The 21,584-nt window shown below is 40.2% G+C and overlaps 1 protein-coding gene across 8 annotated transcripts in view; it reads left to right on the top strand.

Moving 5' to 3' along the window:
* Nucleotides 1-401: 401 nt before the first annotated feature.
* Nucleotides 402-21,584, top strand: part of DLGAP1 (DLG associated protein 1) — a 399,852-nt gene continuing 378,669 nt past the window's right edge. For 3 of the 8 annotated variants that reach the window (XM_008056910.1, XM_008056911.1, XM_008056909.1), the window contains exon 1: nucleotides 402-1,424. In XM_008056910.1, the coding sequence (XP_008055101.1) occupies nucleotides 468-1,424 (957 nt within the window). In that variant the 5' untranslated portion in view covers nucleotides 402-467. Of the gene's footprint in view, nucleotides 1,425-5,782; nucleotides 5,931-6,230; nucleotides 6,387-21,584 lie in introns of those variants that run through there. The other 5 variants (XM_021711764.1, XM_008056912.1, XM_008056916.1 and 2 more) reach the window with 3 other exon arrangements.

Here is a 21,584-nt window from a genome sequence, read left to right as displayed (position 1 = left end):
GAAGGCTGAGGCGGAAGGATCGCCGGAGCCCAGCAGGTCGAGGCTGCGGTGGCCGGGAGCGGCCACTGCACTCCAGTCTGGGCGACGGAGTGAGACTCCAACTCAAAAATAAAATAAAATAAAATAAAATAATTTTTAAAGACTTTGGAATTTATTTGGTTTCCCTTTCCCAACTTTTTAGCTTTTATCCCTACCTTCTCCCACAATGGGCTTTGGAGTCAGCTTTTCAACCCTACAAAGGTAAGGGCTTTTCCAGCGATGCATTCAAGCTGTTTTTAGGGATAAGTTCTTCCGCCAGAAAAGGAACACAGACAGTAGCAGTCAGGACCCTCAAACGAGAGCAATGCCTGTTGCCCAAGGGATGTTTTAACGTTCTCTCCTCTTCATTCTCTCAGGTTTTCGCCCAAGACGGGTCTGGAACCTGACTCCTGGGAGTCCATGACCCCGGCGGTTGCTTCCCGTCCGCAATGAAAGGGTTATCGGGCAGCCGCAGCCATCACCACGGGGTCACCTGCGACCCCGCTTGTGACTCGCTGTCGCACCACTCGGACCGCAAGCCCTACCTGCTGAGCCCGGTGGAGCACCACCCCGCGGACCACCCCTACTACACCCAGCGGAACTCCTTCCAGGCCGAGTGCGTGGGCCCTTTCAGCGACCCGCTGGCCAGCAGCACCTTCCCACGCCGGCACTACACCTCGCAGCAGGAGCTGAAGGACGAGTGCGCGCTGGTGCCCCGCACCCTGACCACCAAGGCGAATCGCATCCCTGCCAACCTGCTGGACCAGTTCGAGAGGCAACTGCCCCTCAACCGGGATGGCTACCACACGCTGCAGTACAAGCGCACTGCCGTGGAGCACCGCAGTGACAGCCCCGGCCGCATCCGGCACCTGGTCCACTCGGTCCAGAAGCTCTTCACCAAGTCGCACTCCCTGGAGGGGCCGTCCAAGGGCAGTGTCAACGGGGGCAAGGCCAGCCCCGACGAGACGCAGACGGTGAGGTACGGCAAGCGCAGCAAGAGCAAGGAGCGGCGCGCGGAGCCCAAGGCCCGACCCAGCACCTCCCCGGGCTGGTGGAGCTCCGACGACCACCTCGACGGCGATATGTGCATCTACCACGCCCCCTCGGGAGTGATGACCATGGGCAGGTGCCCCGATCGCTCGGCCTCACAGTACTTCATGGAGGCCTACAACACCATCAGCGAGCAGGCGGTGAAGGCCTCCCGGAGTAACAACGACGTCAAGTGCTCCACCTGCGCCAACCTGCCAGTCAATCTGGACGCCCCACTCCTCAAGAAAAGCGCGTGGTCCTCCACTCTCACCGTGAGCCGAGCCCGGGAGGTTTACCAGAAAGCCTCTGTTAACATGGAACAGGCCATGGTGAAGTCGGAGTCGTGTCAACAAGAACGTTCTTGCCAGTACCTGCAGGTACCATTTATGTCACGTGATAGATGCTTAGAAGTAGGACCGGATTTAATTGTGTGGGCATTTCTCCTGAGTTCTAGTCTTTGCTCTCCTCCGAATTGTCTATATAAACTTGAGCAAATTATTTAGTCTCTCTGTGCCTAAGGGCTCGTGTCGAGAGAATGGCCAGGAGACAAATGTGGCTTCATCCAGTTATCTTAAGATGCTAGATACACAAGTGCTTTGAAAAGCACTCCTACATAAAGGCAGGGAGTTATTAACGTCTAGTGTTCTTCTTTTGTCTCGGGGATCATGGGATGAGAAGGAGAGGAAAGAGGAGTCCACACAGAATTTTAAAATAAATCCACTTTTTTGGTTCAAAAATAAACAATAATCTTTGGAATTTTGGAAAGAGTTTCACTAGATCGATACAGGGTTTTTGTGGGGTGGGGGGGTTGTTGTTAGTTGTAAAATCCTGCCTGAAGCTATTAGTTTGAACATTGCAGTGGTCATCACCATCACCTTCACTAACACACCCCCCCGCCCCCCCCCCGCCCCCCCCCGAGCCCCACTGCTAGAGCACAGCAAATCAGGGTGATGTCTTGGGCCCCGAAGAGGTGGAAAGCTAGACAGTTTGGGGAACTGACAAACACAGCTGCAGGAACCCAAGACAACAGAGAAGAGGAAGGGAGAAGGATCAGAGTAGTAAAATGCAATTAGTATCAGCACGTAAATCCCACACATTTACAGACCCAAGGCAGGCTGCTTTTGCCTGCCCTATCCTTGTGTTTTTCCTACTGCCCTCCAGATGTTACCTGAATAAAAATATAGGGGAAAGCATTTTTCTTCCCTACATCCTTGCTCTACTATTGTAATTTTTTCCAGTATACGATCTTCCACAAGAATGATCCTTATCTTTTTCCTTTTCAGAATAACTTTTTTCTCTGTTCTGTTCTGCTCTCTCAGTCTTTAAACTGGACTATAAAAGTATGACATATCCACTCTTGTTTTTCATGCCCAACTTAAGAAGCTATGCAAAGAAAATGTCTTCCTCTGAGGAGTTCATCTAGTTCACTTCCTTTGAACTCCTCCTGACAAATCTGGCTCCCCTGGGAATGCTTCCACCAATCCTTGAGAATACTCCAAGATGGAAGTCCCTGGACAAGGACAGTGCCAGAGCCCATGCCCCAGAGTTCAGAAGAAGCCACAAGTACGTGGATAGTCTTCACAAACAACATACATTTATGTGGTATTTCCCACTTAACGGTAATATTGCCTAATTTTCTGTAAGGTTGCTACATGCAATAATAAGTTATCAAGAAGTTAGAGTAATTTTAAAGCTAAAGGGGTAATTTAATCTACTTAGCAAATGAAAGAGTAGACTCAAAGAAAGATAAAGACTTAGTGGGTTACACTGTTAGCGTGTGGCAGAGGTGGGATTAAAACCTAGTCTCTTAACTTACAGTGTTGGGCTATTGTAAATGTTGCAACTGAAAGCTTTAGAACTTCTTTATGCAAATAAAGCTCATCCCCTACTGAAAGTGAAGTATTTTGATAAGAATATCTGTCTTGGAAAATAGAATGTGTAAGGAGACAGACACTCCAGAATAGCACATGTTGTCTATAAAGGTTCTAGGCCTAGTGGCAAAAAAAAAAAAAAAATTAAAGAAATGGCTTATATAAGTAGTGGTGAGATTAAATGAGAAGTAGCCGATTGAAGAAATAAGCGAACATGGATTTAACACCGGCCTTTGTTAGTAAAGAAATTTTGCCATTATGTGTGCTGCATTGTCTACCTTAAATTCATTTTTTTCTTTCCATATCTTTTTGAAGTCAAAATCTCAAGAAGTGGTGGAAAGTGAAATGATAAAGAAAGAAATAAGGAAAATAATATTAATTGAAAATCTACTATGTGCCAGTTACTGTAGCAAACATTTTCACATTTATTATTTCATTTAATCTTCATAATTATCCTGAGATTACTGGATGTAATAACACTCTATTTTTACAAGAGAGGACAATAATGCATAGAAATATAAAGTGATTTGAAGTCCCATGACCTGGAGATTGTAGAACTGAAATTTAGATTTAGATTTGTTTAATGTCAAAGATGAACTTTTCCTAATATAACCCAGCACAACCCTGGAATCAAGGGTATAAAAAATGGTGAACAAGAAGAAAATAAAATCTTTAAGGTAAACATATTATTATTAAAGTTCTTCAGTGAAATGAAAATGAAATCCTAAAGATTTAAGTATGAGATTTAGCATAGTAGCATTATTGGATCTCATATGATAAAGATTTGGGAATTCTATTTTCAATTTTTTTAAACCAGTTTTTTTTTTAATGAAACATTTGAGGCTTTCAGAAAAATATAAAGAAAAAAGTAAAATAAAATAATTACCCATTTATATATCACGTAACTGAGAAGTAGTCGTGATGTATAAATTAATGTTAATTAATTAATTAATTGCAATGAATCAGACATGTACTTTCCTTAATCCCATTTTACCTTCCCAGAGTAATAGCTAATCTGACTTTTATACCCCAAACACCTTTGTTTTTAATTCTGAAATTATTGAAATATTGAAAAAAAATTAACCTGCCCTGTCCTACATCAGGCATTAATTAACCCCGCACCAAGCCAGTTCAATCTTTAAAGATAAACTGAACTCCAAGTCACTCCTTATTTAATAGATTTTTGACATTTGTTGAGTTCCTATGTAAGTCTTTTAAGCTGGAAAAAAAAAAGTTCTGTATTACGGTGTTGAGAGGTAGGATGGTAGTGTACGCACTAAATGTAGAACAGTGTACCCTTTCCAACCCGGGTGCTGAGGTTGAAGAGATCCTGTAAAGAAAGGGAGGAAAGAACACGCATTTACATGGGGATGATGGAAAATGCCTCTTAAGAACTGGGCTCCTGCTCTCTTCTTGCTTCTAGGAAGTAGAGAATCTGCCATCCTGTGCAAGCCCTGCTCAGGAAGATAGGGTTAGCCAGCTCCAGCCACCTCCAGCCAGCTCCCATGGAATCATTTCATTTATAGCCTCATTCTTAGAAGTAAATTTGGGAAAATATAGAGGGCTTCTTTGGAGGTTTTTTGTTGTTGTTGTTGTTGTTGTTCGTGTGTGTGTGTGTGTGTGTGTGTGTGTGTGTGTGTGTGTGTGTAGTTCTCTTGCCTTAATTGCTAACTAACATTAAAGCTGGATTTACAAATACGTTTAGCTTCAACATCACAAGCTTAGAGCACTGTTCTACGAGTTCCACTAGTGTTCTAGTCCCTATGTGCCACTAACTAATGGCATGACCTGGAGTCATCCTTTCAGCTCTCTGGTCTCCTTCCTCTGCTAGAAAATGAGGCACTTGACTTAAAGGTCTGTGTAATCTCAGCACACATTTTTAAACTCATAGGTTACATATGTCAGAGCTATTTTCAAGAGTTGGAAAGCCTGTGAGTCTCATTTCTTAAATGCCCACTAAAAGCATATTTTTTAAATGTCTAATTGCTTCTTTAAAACTCTAGAGATATTTTACAGCTAAAGAAACTGAGATTTTGTAAATTAAGTAACTTGCCCAAGGATACACAGTTAGAATGTGCAACACAGTGGGTCAAAACTGATTAGTCTGCCCTTAAAATCTGTATTCTTTCCATTTACCATGTGCAATCTTTACTCCCTCCAAATGTCAAGCAGAAGGAGGAAACAGTATATATCTAATATCTATTATGTGCCATATTTATCTCACCTAGTACTCAGAACAACTTTGTAAAGTATTATTATTTACTTTGGGAATATAGACAATGAAACTGAGGCAGAAAGGATTAAATTCTTTGTGCAGGAACACATAGAGCTCACACTTGACCCCAAATCTGTCCACCTTCATAATATGCTTCAGATATAAAAACAAATGCATATTTTTTGTTACTTGACTTATTCTGTAGCATAAATGCATGTGTACATTTGGCCTCATATGTGTGTATGCACTTAAGAGGACATGGATATGAAATTAGACTAGCAATGAAATGACTGGTTATGTCCCTAATTTGATTCGAGATTAACAAAGATTAAGTTAATATTCACCAATTATAGAACCTAAATTCTAGCAAATTCCTAATTCTCACTTTAGTAGAATTATCACTTAGAACTAGCTTAATTTAAGCAATTGCCATTATTCTATAGAAAATGAGTGGTCTATAGGTATTTAGCCTCTGCCTGACATTGACTTGGAAATCAAATACTATAGCTTGAAATCACTGCAAGTTTCGGTTAATACAGTCAATTGGTGATATGTGCTCACTCACAAGCTGTCTGTAGTTATTAAAAAAAACTCCCTTTTTTTCCCAATATTGTTATTTTTAAATGTCAAGAATCAGATGTCTGCTGTTTAGAAGTATTGTACCGCTGCCAGTGACGGTCTGTATTAGGATTGGGAGCAGGAACATGGATTTGAAGACATTAAAACTGTTTAATTCTCAGTTGAGATGTGGTTGGCTCTTATACATTTGGAATAAAGCATTTATGGCACATCTCAGGGTAAGTGCTTAATAGTTAAACAAATAAAATAGGAAGAGCTTCAGAGATGGAGTAAAAGGTGGTTTTTTGTTGTTTTGCTTTTAAAGAGCAGAATTCTCGGTTCTGAATATGCCTCTTTATATAAACGTTATATGTTGAGTGATTGGCATACAAAGCCATTCAGAAGAGCAAGATTTTTGATTTCCAACTGTTAACCTAAAAGAAAAATCCTTTCAAACCGTGTGTTTTGTATTCATCCAGCAGCAGAAACAGGAAAAGGGAAACAAAACGCTCTCCGGTAGAAGTAAAGCTAGAGAGACAGAGAGGGAGCGAGAGAGAGCAAGACAGAGACCGAGAAAGAAAGCACTCCCAGAGATGAAATTTTAGGAGAGCAAAATGATCGACCTTTTTAAGGCTGAGTGGGTTTCTTCAGTTTGTGTGCAAGTTTCAAGAAATGGAAGGACTGACCAGGTTTGGGTATAACTCTTTTATTACTTTGCACTTGATGGTAGTGTGTTGTTGGTTTGGGTGGTTTTTGTGATGGGGGAGGAAGGTAGTATTTGTGATTTTACTTCTCCTCTAAACAATGGCTAGCAAGACTGAAAGAGCCAACAAACTAATGTATGTACAAACGATAAAAAGCAGGCTGAGACATCAGATACCTACAAATCTGTGTCTCCACAGTGGCTTCATAAAATCTTTAAATGACACATGAACTCCCCAGATCTGCTAGGTGCTGTTAGAGAACATTATGTGGCTGGTGGTTGAAATGGGATCGGTCGTTTTCCAGGGCAAGAATCCTGAATCCTTACAGTTTCTTTTGCAAAATTAAAATTTCTCTGTGATTGCTCTTTTTTGGAGTGGGGGATCTGTTTAAATAAGGCTCCACAAAAGATTACTAAGGAAGCATTCATAGCAAGCATGAACCCAGGATTTTTTTAAATGCAGATATAATTATTTTTCAGTATTCTGTTCAAGATTATTTCCATCTTTGCCCAGTGGGAATTATTTTCCTGGCTGAGTTTTTCTTTCCTCTTATGTTAGAACAATTTAAATTCTATTAATTCAGTTAAAACTACTTTACATAAAATTTATGAAAGTGTTGAACAGCTCTGCTGATGACTTTGGCTACTGAGATGTTTCCTTGCTGCCTTTTTCTAAAGCTCCATCAACTACATTAATGGATGGTTTTCTTTATTTTTAATTTAGATTACCTTAATAATCCAGCCAGTGAATTTCAAAGTTCTTGAATATATTTCCTATTCGTGATGCACAATCTTCTTCCTATTTTTCACTGATCTTGGTAGAGATGCCCCTCTTCATTGATAGAAAGATGAGATTACTCCTGCCGGGTGCTAACTTTGAATGTAGAATCAGTGATCAGCAACAGAATCCTAATAATTCATTCTCTCTCTGATTCTCTTTTATTCTTGCTATCACTGATATCCGATTAATAGAGGGGGAAAAAACAAATTGACAAACCACGATGAGAAACCAGGGGTCCAGAAAGACTCAGCAGTAGTAAAGGGAATATCAAAAATAAATATGAAAGCCCTCTTGGAAGTAAAGAAACTTTATTTATTCTTGGTCTCCAGTTTCATTGTTCAAAACACATTTTTATATCAAGTTAAATATCAATTAGTCTGGTTTTAGTAAAATACATTGCTACTATTGTTTTTAGGATAATGTTAGATTTTAAAAGTTAGGAAAAAACTTATTCTTTTTTTCTATAATGTTGGTCCTATCAAGAACAAAGGATACACTCATTTTTTTCAAGTGAAATTTAGCATTTGTTAGGATTGTTTTAAAGTTTTCTTCATATGGGTTTTGTATATTCCTTAAGTTTATTGCTAAGAATTGTATTATTTTGCTGGTTTTAATAAATGCACATCTCTTATAATTTCAACTTTAAAAAATAAATAAGTAAATAGAATATTTTCAGCAACACCAAAGTGCTCGGTTAGTCACAGTCCGAGTTTCCCACATGTAACATACACTTTCTGATCTCAGAGAATTTCAGTCTACTAATTTGAAGGTATAATAGCAGTGGTTAGCAATGAGTAAAAGAGAAAAGCTCGTCTTGTATCTCTCAGTCACCAATGGACTTTATTTTCCCTTTCTCCATTCTCCTTAGTAGACAATTTGCTTGATTGCAAGTTAAACACAGTAAATCAACGTAATCATTCACCATTCTTTAAGAAAAGGATTCATCCATAACCTTTGGCCCATTCGAGATCATGGCATCCCACAATTTTACATAGTGATTTGTGAATGGTAGAACACATTGGTCATTTGTTTCACGTTTTTTGGGACTATTGAAAAATACATGCAATATTGCCAAGCTGACTTTGATTTATAATTAGATTATTTTTTTCATCGTTTTGGTAAATGCATATTTAGATGTGTTTCTGAATTCTTAGACTGAAAGCACAATACAGAAATGCATTAATTTATTTCAATAAATGTTTTATTTATATCCAACCCAGTCCTCTCCGTAATTAAAATGTAATGATAAAAAGGATTAATTAATTACTATAGCACAATCAACAGAGGTGAAAGAAGGAACGTAGTTGAAGGAAAGGCATGTCATTTACTCTTCCTGTTACTTTTGACCAAATTATTATCAACACTGTTTTTTAAGTCTTTTATGTCTTGGAGAATACCTACATGATTAAGGAAGGACCTTTTCTGAATTTCTGATCTTTTAAATGTAAGGATATATAAAACTATCATTAAGAACTTTTTGTTTCATTCGCTAAGTTTAGCAATATGTCCTGCTTTGTTTTCATTTTTATGATAAAGAAACTTCTAATATATTTGCAAAATGAATTTTCTAGTTATGTTGGTCTTTTGCACACATTAGATCATGTTCTCTATTAGTTGGAATTTCTACTCATTGTTCTCACTGAATTAGGAAACTTCCCATAAAAATCAGGCTTGTGATATCACAGAACTGTCCATGAAGCAAAATTACATGAGCCTGGGATTACTGGGTGCATGTGTGCTGGTTCTTATGTGCACCTTCCATCTTCGCAGACATTCCTGTGACCTTACTTCAGAAATATGCATTTGTATACATGCTGACTATAATGTCTGATTTATGAAATCAGATCCATTTTTAAAGTGCTACTTCACAAAGTTCATAGAAGAATACCTATGAAGCAGAGAAACATTATTTTATTGGATCCCGGTAGAAAATGTGTTATCTTGCCTTTCCAATGATTTTACTGCACATCACCTCAGACCAATAGTGTAGACTAGTTAGAGATACCCTGCTTTCCTGGTATGAGAATAAAGTAGATTTTAGTCCTTGGAATACAAGAAACATCCAACAACCATAAAAGGAAATTACTTTTACTTTCCTTATTTATTTTTTTTAAGTCGCGGTTTAATATGTACCTGTCTAACTCCTCCTTGATTTAACTCTCCAAGACTCTAAAATCTTGAGGTGTATAATCTAAAAACCAAGCAGCATTTTTTGCTTTTCTCTAAAAATGATAGTTTTAGAATAATAGAGGCGCCCCATTGGAAGGTCATCTGGTATAGCTTTCCATTCATAATCATCTCCCTGCAGTGTGGACATTGTGTATTCCTATCTACCTATTTTTCATCTGATAATTGCCTTATAAAAGAAATCTTTGAAATTATTTTGTCCAATTTGCTGTTTAAACATAAGTAAAACAGGGCAACCCCCTTTGGTCCCTTCCTACTGTGGGAGATTTTCTGTCCTCTCAATAAGTACTGCTTTTAAAAAAGAAAAATAAGGAAAACAAACCCTAGGAAATGATACCTAGACAAGATCAGTCATCTCATCAGGAGAAACTGGCACTAACAACCTCACAGCCTGGCCTCCAGTGTTGTTCTTTTCCTATTACGCTGTACACATTCAGTGAAAGTCTTTATGCTCTTTTTAAAGGCTAGCTTACCCATTTTCATCCTTTTAAGGCGATGGGACCAAGGCACAAGGAGGCAAAGGGAAAACAGAGCTGGGCTAAAAGTTAGATTCAAAGCAACTTTGTGAACACAGTTGTTAACTAAACGATTACCTGCAGTTTGTAATTCTGTAGCTACAAAGTGAAGGGTAGTATTTTTAACTTCTAAAAAAATTAATTGGTAAGCTCCTCCCATTTTGGATCAGTCCTTCTGGCATCACAAGTAAACCACGTACCAAAGGACGACAAACAGAGCAGAATGGATCCATCTTTGGATGTGTGATCTTCAGGCACTTCACTCAGAGCCCTGGGTCTGGATTTTGAAAGCAGCACTCATCTTGCCAGCATCTTCCACTGTCTTGGAAGCCAGAATCCCTCACCTCACTTCCCTAGTATAAAAACTGATACAGCTTTAACCATATTTTCAAAGGCCCAAATTTATTTGTGCATGTGTATGTTGCCAAAAAAATGCATACACAATTAAAACTGTAATACTCAGTATATACCTGCCTTTCACATAGTGATGCTAGCATTCATTTGATAAATGTCACCTTTTTAATGAACTTACTACTATGCATTGCTAACATAATTCAATTCAGCTTCAAAAAGTAATCCTTAGATAACATAGCTTAAAATGTGTACACATTTTTGGCATATCGTATATATTTATATGGTGTGACATGCAGGAGAATATATATTAGGGCAATAGTGTCGTGGGACCAAATAATTAACCTGGGGCAACTCTGGAGACTCTGAGAGGAATGTTGCACAGGAGACACCAAGGGCTACAAGTTATTCTGTTGGTTATTGCATCCAAAGTTAAATGCAAGTGATTGGGAAGAAGTCCTGTCTCTGGGAAAATACTACATGAAATATTAAAAAGTGCAATCAATATGGGTAAACATGAGTACAAGAATATCACACGTATTCTGTATAGAATAATGTACGTATATGGCCACTTGTTCTATCATTGACTATCTAGGGGTGAATTTTCTTTAACTTTATGTGACAATAATTGCCTTGAGAGTATCGAGAAAATGAGGATTTCTGGCATCAGTCCAAGAGATTCTGATTCCATTGATTTGGGGTGATTCTGATGGAGATATATCCAAGGACCACATTAAGTAACCCAATTCTAGGGAACTACCAGGCTTAATTTCTCATTTTCCTTACTGCAGGGGGCAGTAGAGTCTAACAGATGAAAATGTGGAATTCAGATGATCTGACTCGGCCTTATTATTAACGCTGACTTTCTCTGTGACTTTGGGCTCTCTCTACTTAGTACTTCCACTCTATATCTGTAAAATGCACATGATGATGTGTTTGCTTCAGGTCTTAGAATTAAAAATTGAATTTCAAATTTGGGAAATAAATGAAAAATGTAGTGAGAAAATGCTTTGAATTTATAGGTCCTCAAATGTTAGCATGCTTTATCTCTTCATGTGTTTCATGAAATATCTCTTGATCATGTCTCTTGATCTAATTTTTATTAAGGTATAGTTGGGAGGAACACATCTGATTCTATGGTAAAGAAAAGCCTTTTCCCAATGTAGCGTGACAATAGGTCTTATTCTCAGTGTAGGTGCAAGGCTTCTTTTTTTCAGTGTACCAACTAAACCCATAAAGCTTTGTCTTCAGGTGGAAGGATCACAAAGGATCAATCTTTTGGCAATTCAGCCTCAGTGGGTCAGGTTTTCCCATGGCTTGATATTGGCTGATGGAGTACAATTCTTCTGGCATCTTCAAGCTACAGAGAGAGAGAGAGAGAGAAAGGAAGAAAAGGAAAGGAGGGAGAGAGGGAGGGAGGAAGGGAAGGAAGGAAGCAAAGAGACACCTGCTTTTGTTTTCAGACCTTAAGTCTGTGGAGACCCTGCCACATTATGTTGGCAGCTTTGGTAAGTCAGCAGAATAAGTTTAATTAACAGGAACAGCTATGGACTTGTCCAGAAGGGAACTTTATCAACCCTTCATCACGTCCTTTATTGTCCTAGGAGAACCAGGTTCTCTAAAAGAGTTCCTACCATGGCTACTTGATAGGAGTGTATTCTTCCAACACTGATGGAAGATGATCATGGGTCCTTGGCCATCACTCTTCTTTGCTTGTGCCCAAAATCCCTACCTAGTCCTCTCCATTCTCAAAAGCCAGATATATTATTATTATAAGGCTGGAGAAATTCAAATGAGGACATGTACACTGAAGCCAGATCTGTCTCAGGACCTCTTCTCCACAGGACCATCACAAACTCAAACATTTCTTATCTACTATCTGGCTTTTGGCTGTCTAGAGACTTCCTACTTCACCTGCTTCCCCAGTGTCACCAAAACAATGAAAACAATGAAAACAAAACCGATCAGAATTCATAGCAAGAGTGGACTACGTTTAATGAAATTATATCTCTATGAAATCCTGTCACTATGAAAACATGAACAAATAGTCTTGTCATTTTTAGCTAGAAAAGTGGAAATTAGTGACGATAAAGATTCTCTGTGGGCACAGTAAGACCCTGTGAGGTCACCCAAAACCTGCCATCCATACTTCAAATGCTGCCTACTAGTCATAGTTCGATGTTTATCCATCTGCCTGGTGACCCCTTTAGCAGTAAATAAGCATGGAGAGAAGCAGCTCTACAGGACTTTTCTCTTTAAAGTTACTTAAAGAATCCCAACTATCTGTATTACTTGGAAAATTTGTCCCTTTTTTTCCTCCTCTCCTTAACAAGTAAAAGTTTAGCTGGCTTATCTGAAACTCAGGGGGTGTCAGTGAAAGTAGCTGTCATTTGTTTGCAAATGAAATCTGAGCTTTCTGAAAATGACTCCCATGCAAAATCATTCCCCCATAACACTCCTCCAGCCTTCTAGTTGATTTTAGATCGTTTCCTGTTCTCCCACCTCTTGGAAGTATTCCATGACACGCTGAACAGACACTTTTAGTCAAAAACCCCTATAAATAGCTGATTTTCCTGCTTGCTGCCTTCTCTCCAAAGCTTTCACAAAAAAAGGTGAAACAAATCCACCAGAAACAAGAGCTCTCTGTGAGGGGTGTGTGGTGAGGCTTACGAAAAATCAGATCCATAGGCCGAAAATTATCGTGTAGGTCGCTTTGCCACATTTGACTTATGCAATCACTGCATGGAAAAAGAAACATTTTATTTCATGCCAGATGATCTCATGAACTGAACAATCCATCAAAAATGCCTCATCTGAGCTTTCATGCTTCTTTTAAAATATGTACTTTGACTTTCACACTGCTTTAGAAAGAATTCCAAAGCCAACTGTTATTTATTGAATCCATTTGTAATCTAGATAACCAATTCCCATAGCTATTTCATGATAGGAAATTTGAAACAATTTCCCATTTCTCCTCCAAACTGCCCTTCCTCACAGGAGCTTTTACTGAATGGCCTACCTTCTCTTACCTCCCATGCCCCACCACCGTCATCACCACAAAGCTCCCAGAGTGTGGTGTGGCACTCCTTGAAGACCGTGCCCACCTGAGATAAGACTTTAATATCTTCCTTCACTGATCTTACTGAAATGAACCTTAGAAATCAGATGTGAGGGGTTAATTCAGTCCCCTCCTCCTTCTACTTCCCTACCCACCCCCACCCCCTCCTTAGCAAGAGAGAATTAGGCTCAGCCATACTTTACCCTGCTTTTCTTCCTTCTCTCTCTTCTATTCCTTTGCCTTTTAGATAGCTGTTTTATTACACAACTTGGAAAGGAAGACTAGTCCAAGACCATCAGTTTACAGAAGAGGAGCCAAAGTCTGGAGAGGTGCACTGGCATTCACATGACCCCTCAGTTGTAGGGTGTAACGGGGAAGCAGTGGCACTCAGGAAGTCTTCCTCGGCTCTTCTTACCCCATATGTTGACGTTCCTCGGTCTCTTTACAAGAGGCATTCATTTATCTTGGTGTTCTGGATACTTAGGACATTCTGTCCCTGTCCCAGCCCCTGCCCCTGCCTTTTCCACTCTAGTGGCTGGGTCCAATTTGCTGTGACCCATTCCTATTCTGTTGATAAAGTTTCTTAAGAGTACATCTCATTATGCCTTCCTTTATTAATTCCCAGAGAGTATGCACCATCAATAGAAGCAGATATCTGGAAGAACTCAAAACGTCACTTATCCCAGTGCTGTTTACAATTTTAACCACCAAATTCTGTGTTCAAATAAAGCAAACTATGTAAAACCATTTGAAAGAGAACTTACATTGATGCAAAAATAGGAGGCTTCAAATCCAAATTCTCTTCCCCCTCCCTGCCCCACCTCACCCTGTACCCAAGTTTTCCACAATTTGAAAACTGTTGCCAATTCCTTCCCCATTAATCCATCTAAGTTGTCTAAGAAAGACCTTAATGATCCAGGGGGGAAAATTTAGTATCCACCCTTGACAAGTCCACCCCTGATAAATTAGATAAATCAGAAAATCCTGATAAAGCCCACAAAGCATTGGATAACTGTCCCAAGCTTGGTATGTTGAACTAGCAGCAGGAACTGTCCCAGGCTGCAGTCCTGGTCTCTGCCTGTCATTAAAAAGACAGCAGTGGATCATGGGGCTCCAGGAGTTACTGATTGACTCAGGCTAAAAATCACTTATGGACTTCAAGCTCTTTAACAGACAAATTCTTGTGTCACCTTCATACCTTCTTCCCCAACTGTGACCCAAAAAGAGGAATTGGCTTTCCTAAGAACACACAGGCCCCTTGATTCCAGTCTAGTGCTCTTTCCACAGCACCATAATGAACATCTTTTCACCTTCATCCCATGTGGGATCCACTTTTGTGTGAGAATGAGTGATGACAAGAAGAAAAAAGGAGATAAAGATACAGAAGGGAAAAAGGAGATATCATGTACGGAGAAAGTTCTATGAGCCTGTGCTTAACATACATTGTTCTTATATTGTCTTTACTTCTAGAATTTTCCTGGGTTGCTATTCTGGCCCCTTTTTTATACAAAAACAAAAAGGAGGGTAATATATTTGCTCAAGATTATTCTGCTTGTAAATGACAAAACTGAGTTTTAAACCCTGGTCTGTCTGATTGCAAAAACTGTTCACTTTCCACCATATCATGGTGCCCCTACTTTGTAAATATTTCCTTTGGCCTTCTTTTGAAGAATTTTTCGGTAAGATTTATTTTAATGACAATTTTTAAATGATTAACTCTGGTTTTAAAAATGGGTTCTAGCCGGGCTCGGTGGCTCAGCCTGTAATCCCACGCTTTGGGAGCCTGAGGTGAGTGGATTGCCTGAGCCCGTGGGTTCGAGACCCGCTTGGGCAACTTGGCAAGACCTCATCTCTACAATAAATCAGAAATTAGCTGGACATGGTAGTCCGCGCCTGTAGTTCCAGCTACTTGGAAGGCTGCGGAAGGATCACCGGAACCCAGCAGGTCGAGGCTACGGTGGCTAGGAGTGGCCACTGCACTCCACTCTGGGTGACAGAGTGAGACTCCAACTCAAAAAAAAAAATAAAAATAAAAACAAAAAATGGGTTCTACCCCTGTGATTAGTTATAAACCTAAGTATAGTTTGGAAAGTGGCCATGTGTGAAAACAAGTAGTGTATAAAATTCATTTGCAAAGTCAGACATAAAAATGGTTAGACTGTATGGCACAACATTGTTTCAAGTAACTAGAAAATTTTATCTCAACCGATGAAAGAGTCATTGCTCAAGGCTCTTATTTATTTATCTGTTTCAATAATAAACAATACTGTTGATCCCATGAGACTGCCAGCCTGGTCGTAGTTATAACATTGTTCATGGCACTATAAGGTTCTTATGGTCAAATATTTACTGTCTGCCTATTTAATATTATTTGCTTGATTTAATTTGGGGATGTTTGCCTCTGTACGAAGTAATTTCACGGGAACTATGGAAGTAAACTAGGAATCCCCAAGCCCTATTAAATCAAATCCCAACCCCAAACTTACAGTGTGATTTTTTTTTTCCTTTCCTTTTCTTTTTTTTTTTGAATTAGTGTCTCACTCTGTCACCCAGGCTGGAGTGCTGTGGCATACTCACGGCCACTCCAGCATCGGCCTGCTGGGCTCCAGTGATCCTTCTGCCTCAGCCTTCCAAGTAGCCAGAACTACAGGTGTGCGCTACCACACCCGGCTAATTTTTTATTATTATTATTTATTGTAGAGACGAAGTCTCATCAAGTTGCCTGGGCTGGTCTCGAACCCGCAGGCTCAGGAAATCCACTCACCTTGCCCTCCCAATGTGCTGGGATTTCAGGCTGAGCCACCGAGCCCGGACAGTCAGTGTGATTTTACATTTTGTCTGCCCTTACCTTTGGAAAACCAGATTGTTGTCTCTCAGCATATTGTGAACCAGAATTCTGCTTGGTATTAATATACATGAGCTTCATATATCTCAGCGTGTTAACAAAATAGTTTTACTATTTGTTAAATTACTAGTCCAGATATGAAAGAAAATATATGTTTTCCTAAAGATCTACCCTTAACATATCTCTTAATTACCTATGAAAATAAAATTGAATTAGTGAGTCATATAATAGTCAAGATGGAGCAATTATGTATGCCAGCTTAGATGTGTGCAGGGATCCAAAGCATAAATAGTGCTGTTAGGGAATGTCAGTAGAGTTTAAACTAAATCCCTATAATAGATAATACAGCATAGTCAGACTTTTGAAATCCATCAGGATAAGGGTGCCGTTCTCAGTCGTGAACTTGGAAGGCAATGTAATCTTTATTATCCTACTTTGCTGGTCTTTGGATTTTGTTTTTCATGCACATGTATCACATTGCAGATCATTTGGTGTTCTAACAAACCCTGGTTTAATGCCCCCCGTTTAAGCCCAGATGAAGTTAATTTAAAACAATGGCTATATCTTAATATGTTCCATAGGCTCCACTTTCTGTCAGTTCAATATTTTATAAACTATCCCCATGCACAAAGAGGAAATGTTAATTATTCACTTAACAGGGGCTTGTAAGAAACTAAGAAGTGAAAAAATTCACTAAAAGTAAACCTTGCCGCCGGGCTCGGTGGCTTAGCCTGTAATCCCGTGCCTTTGGGAGGCTGAGGTGAGTGGATTGCCTGAGCCCACAGGTTCAAGACCCGCCCCGGGCAGCGAGACCTCATCTCTACAATAAATCAAAAAATCAGCCGGGCGTGGTAGCGCATGCTTGTAATTCCAGCTACTCGGAAGGCTGAGGCGGAAGGATCGCCAGAGCCCAGAAGGTCGAGGCTGCGGTGGCCGGGAGCGGCCACTGCGCTCCAGTCTGGGCGACGTAGTGAGACTCCAACTCAAAAAATAAATAAATAAATAAAAATAAATAAAAGTAAACCTTCCCAATTAGCTCTCATTTATGTTTTTGAAGGTGTTATTAGATTAATGGATGAATAACACGTAGCACTGTATTTCTTAGTTTCAAGTGGCAGTGAATTGACTTATAATAGGTAGTCCCTCTGCATTATCTGGGCCCTGAGTATATAATAAAAATTTTGTTAAATGGCTTAATAATTTGACCATTCTTTAAAAAAAAAAAAGAGATGGGGATACAATTCAGGATTAGGTACACAAGTGGTCATCTTACAGGTAAACTTTGGGCCTCCCGTTGGTCCCCACTTTGCCTGGTTTCTGATCAGGTACCCTTATTGATGTTGTGCTCCCCTCACCACCATCCTAGAAGTATCCCGCTACTGCCAATCCCTTTTTTGTAGTATTATGGTAAAGGATCAGGGTCCACTTATGAGTGAGAACATGTGGTACTTTGTTCTTTGTTTCTGTGATAGATCACTGAGTATGGTAGACTCTAAATCCATCCAAGTTGCTGCAAAGTCCAGGTTTGTCCATAATATTCCATTGTGTATGTGTACCACATTTTTTTTTTAATCCACTCCAGTTTTGATGGGTAGCACAGTTGATTCCATGTTTTTGCTATTGTGAATAGTGCTACAATAAACATGCGTGTGCAGGTATCTTTTTTGTAGAATGATTTGAGTTCCTCCAGGTATATTCCCAGTAGGGGAATTGCTGGGTCATGTGGAAGGTCAATGTCTAGTTCTTTTAGAAATCGCCACACTGTTTTCCAAAGAGGTTGTACTAGTTTGCATTCTGACCAGCAGTATAGAAGCGTTTCTATTTCTCTGCATCCTCACCAGCATTTGTTGTTGGTTTTATTAATGAAGGCCATTCTTACTGGGGTTGGGTAGTATCTCAATGTGGTTTTGATTTGCATCTCTCTGATGATGAGTGAGGCTGAGCACTTTTTCGTGTGTCTGTTGGCTGCCTGTATATCTTCTTTTGAGAAGTATCTATTCATGTCTTTTGAATATGGTCATTCTTTTTTTTTTTTGAGTTGGAGTCTCACTCTGTCGCCCAGACTGGAGTGCAGCGGCCGCTCCCGGCCACCGCAGCCTCCACCTGCTGGGCTCCGGTGATCCTTCTGCCTCAGCCTTCCAAGTAGCTGGAACTACAGGCATGCACTACCACGCCTGGCTAATTTTTTCATTTATTGTAGAGATGAAGTCTTGCTGCCCAGGCAGGTCTCGAACCCGCGGGCTCAGGCAATCCACTCACCTCAGCCTCCCAAAGGCACGGGATTACAGGCTGAGCCACTGAGCCCGGCTTTATGGTCATTCTTAATAAGCCTTTTAGTCAACTAAGACTTATTTACCGCCTGTTCAACCCAGACTGAACTCTGGGGGCGGTGACTAGATAAAAGTGGGAAAGACCAGTTTGGGGAAAGGAAAAGAACAGATGGGAGCTGACCACTCAACTGGTGGGAGTAAGTAAATGGAGGACAGGATTTTCGAGGGAGGAGCTCCAAAAATGGAATGCATTTATTAAATGTTGTGTATTTATACTTACATGATTAAACTTCAGTCACCTTCAAAGTCCTCTCAGTTTGATGGATTATACCTATCGAGATGCCTTTTCTGCTGCTCAAAACAGTTTACAAACTCCTCAATTTTGATAGCTTTTAGTGCTCTGTCTTTTTTTGTTTTGTTTATTTGTTTGCTTGTTGTTTCACCTCTTCCAAATCAGCAAAGCATTCCCTTTGAGGACTTTCCTAATCTGGGGAAACAAAAAAAATCACTTGGGGAGGGGCTGGGTGAATAAGGAGAGTGTGGAAGAGAGATCATGTCATTTTTGGTCAAAAACTCCTGAACATTCAGCACGGTGTGAGCAGGTACGTTGTCATGGTGGAAGAGCAGTCACTCGTTTGCCACAACTCAGGACATTTCTTCCACAATTCGTGTCACACCCTTCTGAAAACTTCCAGATAAAAACTTTGGTTGACCGTTCGATCCGGAGGAACAAATTCCAAGTGTACTACTAGGAGCCCACCCTCCAGAAGATAATCCCAGTTTTGGGGGTGGTCCCTTCTCTTATTCTCAAGCTGATAAGGCAATATGATTTTTTTTCTAAAATATTCAAATTTCCCAAACATAGAGGATATGGTCTAAGCTGGAGGCCAAGCCCAAGCAATTTAATCTTTGGGCACCATTTCTAAGGACAACCAATGGTGTGAGGATAAAAAAAAAAAAGAGCAGGAAACTGCTCCCAAGATGGAAAAAGAAGACAATAATCTCCTGAGCCTGATGCATAAGCTGCTGGCCCTGCAGGCAGTGGCACTGACCAGGCCCTAGAGCAGAAATCTAGGCAGGCAGCACTGCACTGTGTGTGAGGGATAGCCTCCTCAGATTCATGTCTCATCCTTTTGCTCAGCATCAGCCCCAGCCAGCAGGATGGGATGGCATGGACTCTGGATGGTGGTAGTAACACTGTGCTCCCATAGATTTAGGGGTAGCTGGGCCATCCTCAGAGACTTAAATGTTCACAGGTGTGAGAACAAAGATAGCAAGATAACCCCAGGGAATAATGAAGGGGTTTATTATTATACCCAAACGTAACTGTAATTCCAGATTATAACACCTAGGGTTGTAGCTATTAGATTAGGAAGATTTTTTTCTAGCAGAGGCATCAGCTCCCAAGTACAGTAAAGAGTTTCTTGTCATTAAAAACAAGTAATGAGAGGCTAGAGAAGCATGTCTGGGATAAAGCATAGGCTATTTCCCTGTTTGGTGAAATGAGGACAGATGACCCCAAGGGTTCCTTCTAAATCACCAAATTTCAAAGACAATATTTTCTCCTAAAGCTCTCTGAAACCAAGAGCTCTTTGGCCATCTTTGAGGCCTGGAGACAGATTGCTTCATTGGAAAAGCTTGCTGAGGCAGAATTCCTTGATGTGGACCCTCAGAGGAAGAGGGTTTTTAGAACTGAAGCATCCACAGGGTTGTTAAATGAGCTAAATCAGTTAATAAAATCAAATTGCTAGCAAAATCATAATATTAACCAGCTTAGTCCATTTTGTTTAAAACTTTCTTCTTAGTTACCTGCCTGACCTAAGAATCAATGCCTACGTGTGATTACAGTAACATTCCCATGACCACAGACTCCCAGCTTTGTCTCCTTTGGGCAGGTCATGCTGACCGTTTCCTGCTGACTGTTACAGAACTCCTTAGCCATAAGTTCCATGTGATTGTATGCTTTGTTAACTGAAATCAAATGTTACGCTTTAACATTTTCATAGTTTGTTCTTGTATTCTGTTAGTGACCTAACCAAGGTAACTCCATTGTATAATGATTCTTCTTCCTTGTCTCTGTGTAACTACCTTAAACTATATCTTAATGGCAGAACTCCAGGGACTTTCTGGGCACGGCTATACCCAGGACATAAAATTAATCAAAGCTCCCTACCAATCGAAGTTCCCATTTTGGTTGCCAAGTTGTTAGTTAATGGTTGCTATGATCACTAAGTTGCTATGTAGGCAATGCTGCAAATTTTACCTATAAAAGCTTGTCCAAACTGCACCAACTTGTCAAGAGTTTTCGTTCCTACTTTTGACCCGTGCATTAATAAATTCATAATTAATTAAACTCAACTTGCTGACATAGCTTCTTCTCGCTTACTCAGTCATAACATTCTCACCATCCGACTGGGGCAGCCTAGAAGCAGAACTGATGAGTCTAGTTCTGTGCTATCTGATATAGTAGCCACCAGCCACCTGCGGCTATTTAAATTTCAATGAATTAAAGTTAAATTAAAATTAAAATTCAGTTACTCAATCAGAGCATCCACATTTCTAGTGCTCAGTAGTCACGTTTCCCATCGCTTATTAATCCCTGAATAAACATTCCTATCATCAGAGAAAGTTCTATTGGACAGCATTGCTCTAGGCGTTTTTTTGTCTTTTTTTACTGTATTGACTTCTAGTAAATTTGGGATTTGCCATTGTGAGGCACCAGTGGTTAGAGGTACTCCTATACTCCTGTCTGAACTGGCCAGCAGTTTTCTGTGTGCACGGGGCCAGGGAGATACAGTGAGAGGGACAGCCTGCTCTGTTTGAATGCCTGATCCTTTATGCACCCACCATGTCACAGTAAATGAATGACTCCACAGCTCAAAACTTCTTTTCTTTGCAAAATTACTTAACTAGGGAGTTGTTTTTGAGGAGTCAGTTATATAAAGTACCTTTTACAACCAACTTTTTGCTAGAAACGTGAGGATTGGCCTGGTATGTTGCCCAGCTTCTCATGTATTAGTTACTCATCATGTACTGGCCATTGTGCCAGGCACATTGTGTACCTTGTCTTCCTGGATCTTCCCATCTGTCCTGGCGCTGTCCCCTCCAGGTGGCTGCTCAGCTTCTCTCCTTTTTTTTTTTTTTGAGTTGGAGTCTCACTCTGTCGCCCAGACTGGAGTGCAG

Source organism: Carlito syrichta, unplaced genomic scaffold, assembly GCF_000164805.1.
Source record: "Carlito syrichta isolate Samal-C Ts95f unplaced genomic scaffold, Tarsius_syrichta-2.0.1 Scaffold302576, whole genome shotgun sequence".
Classification (NCBI taxonomy): Eukaryota; Metazoa; Chordata; class Mammalia; order Primates; family Tarsiidae; genus Carlito; species Carlito syrichta.
The sequence above is the reverse complement of the archived record's forward strand: the minus strand, read 5'-3'. Positions and strand labels throughout refer to the sequence as shown.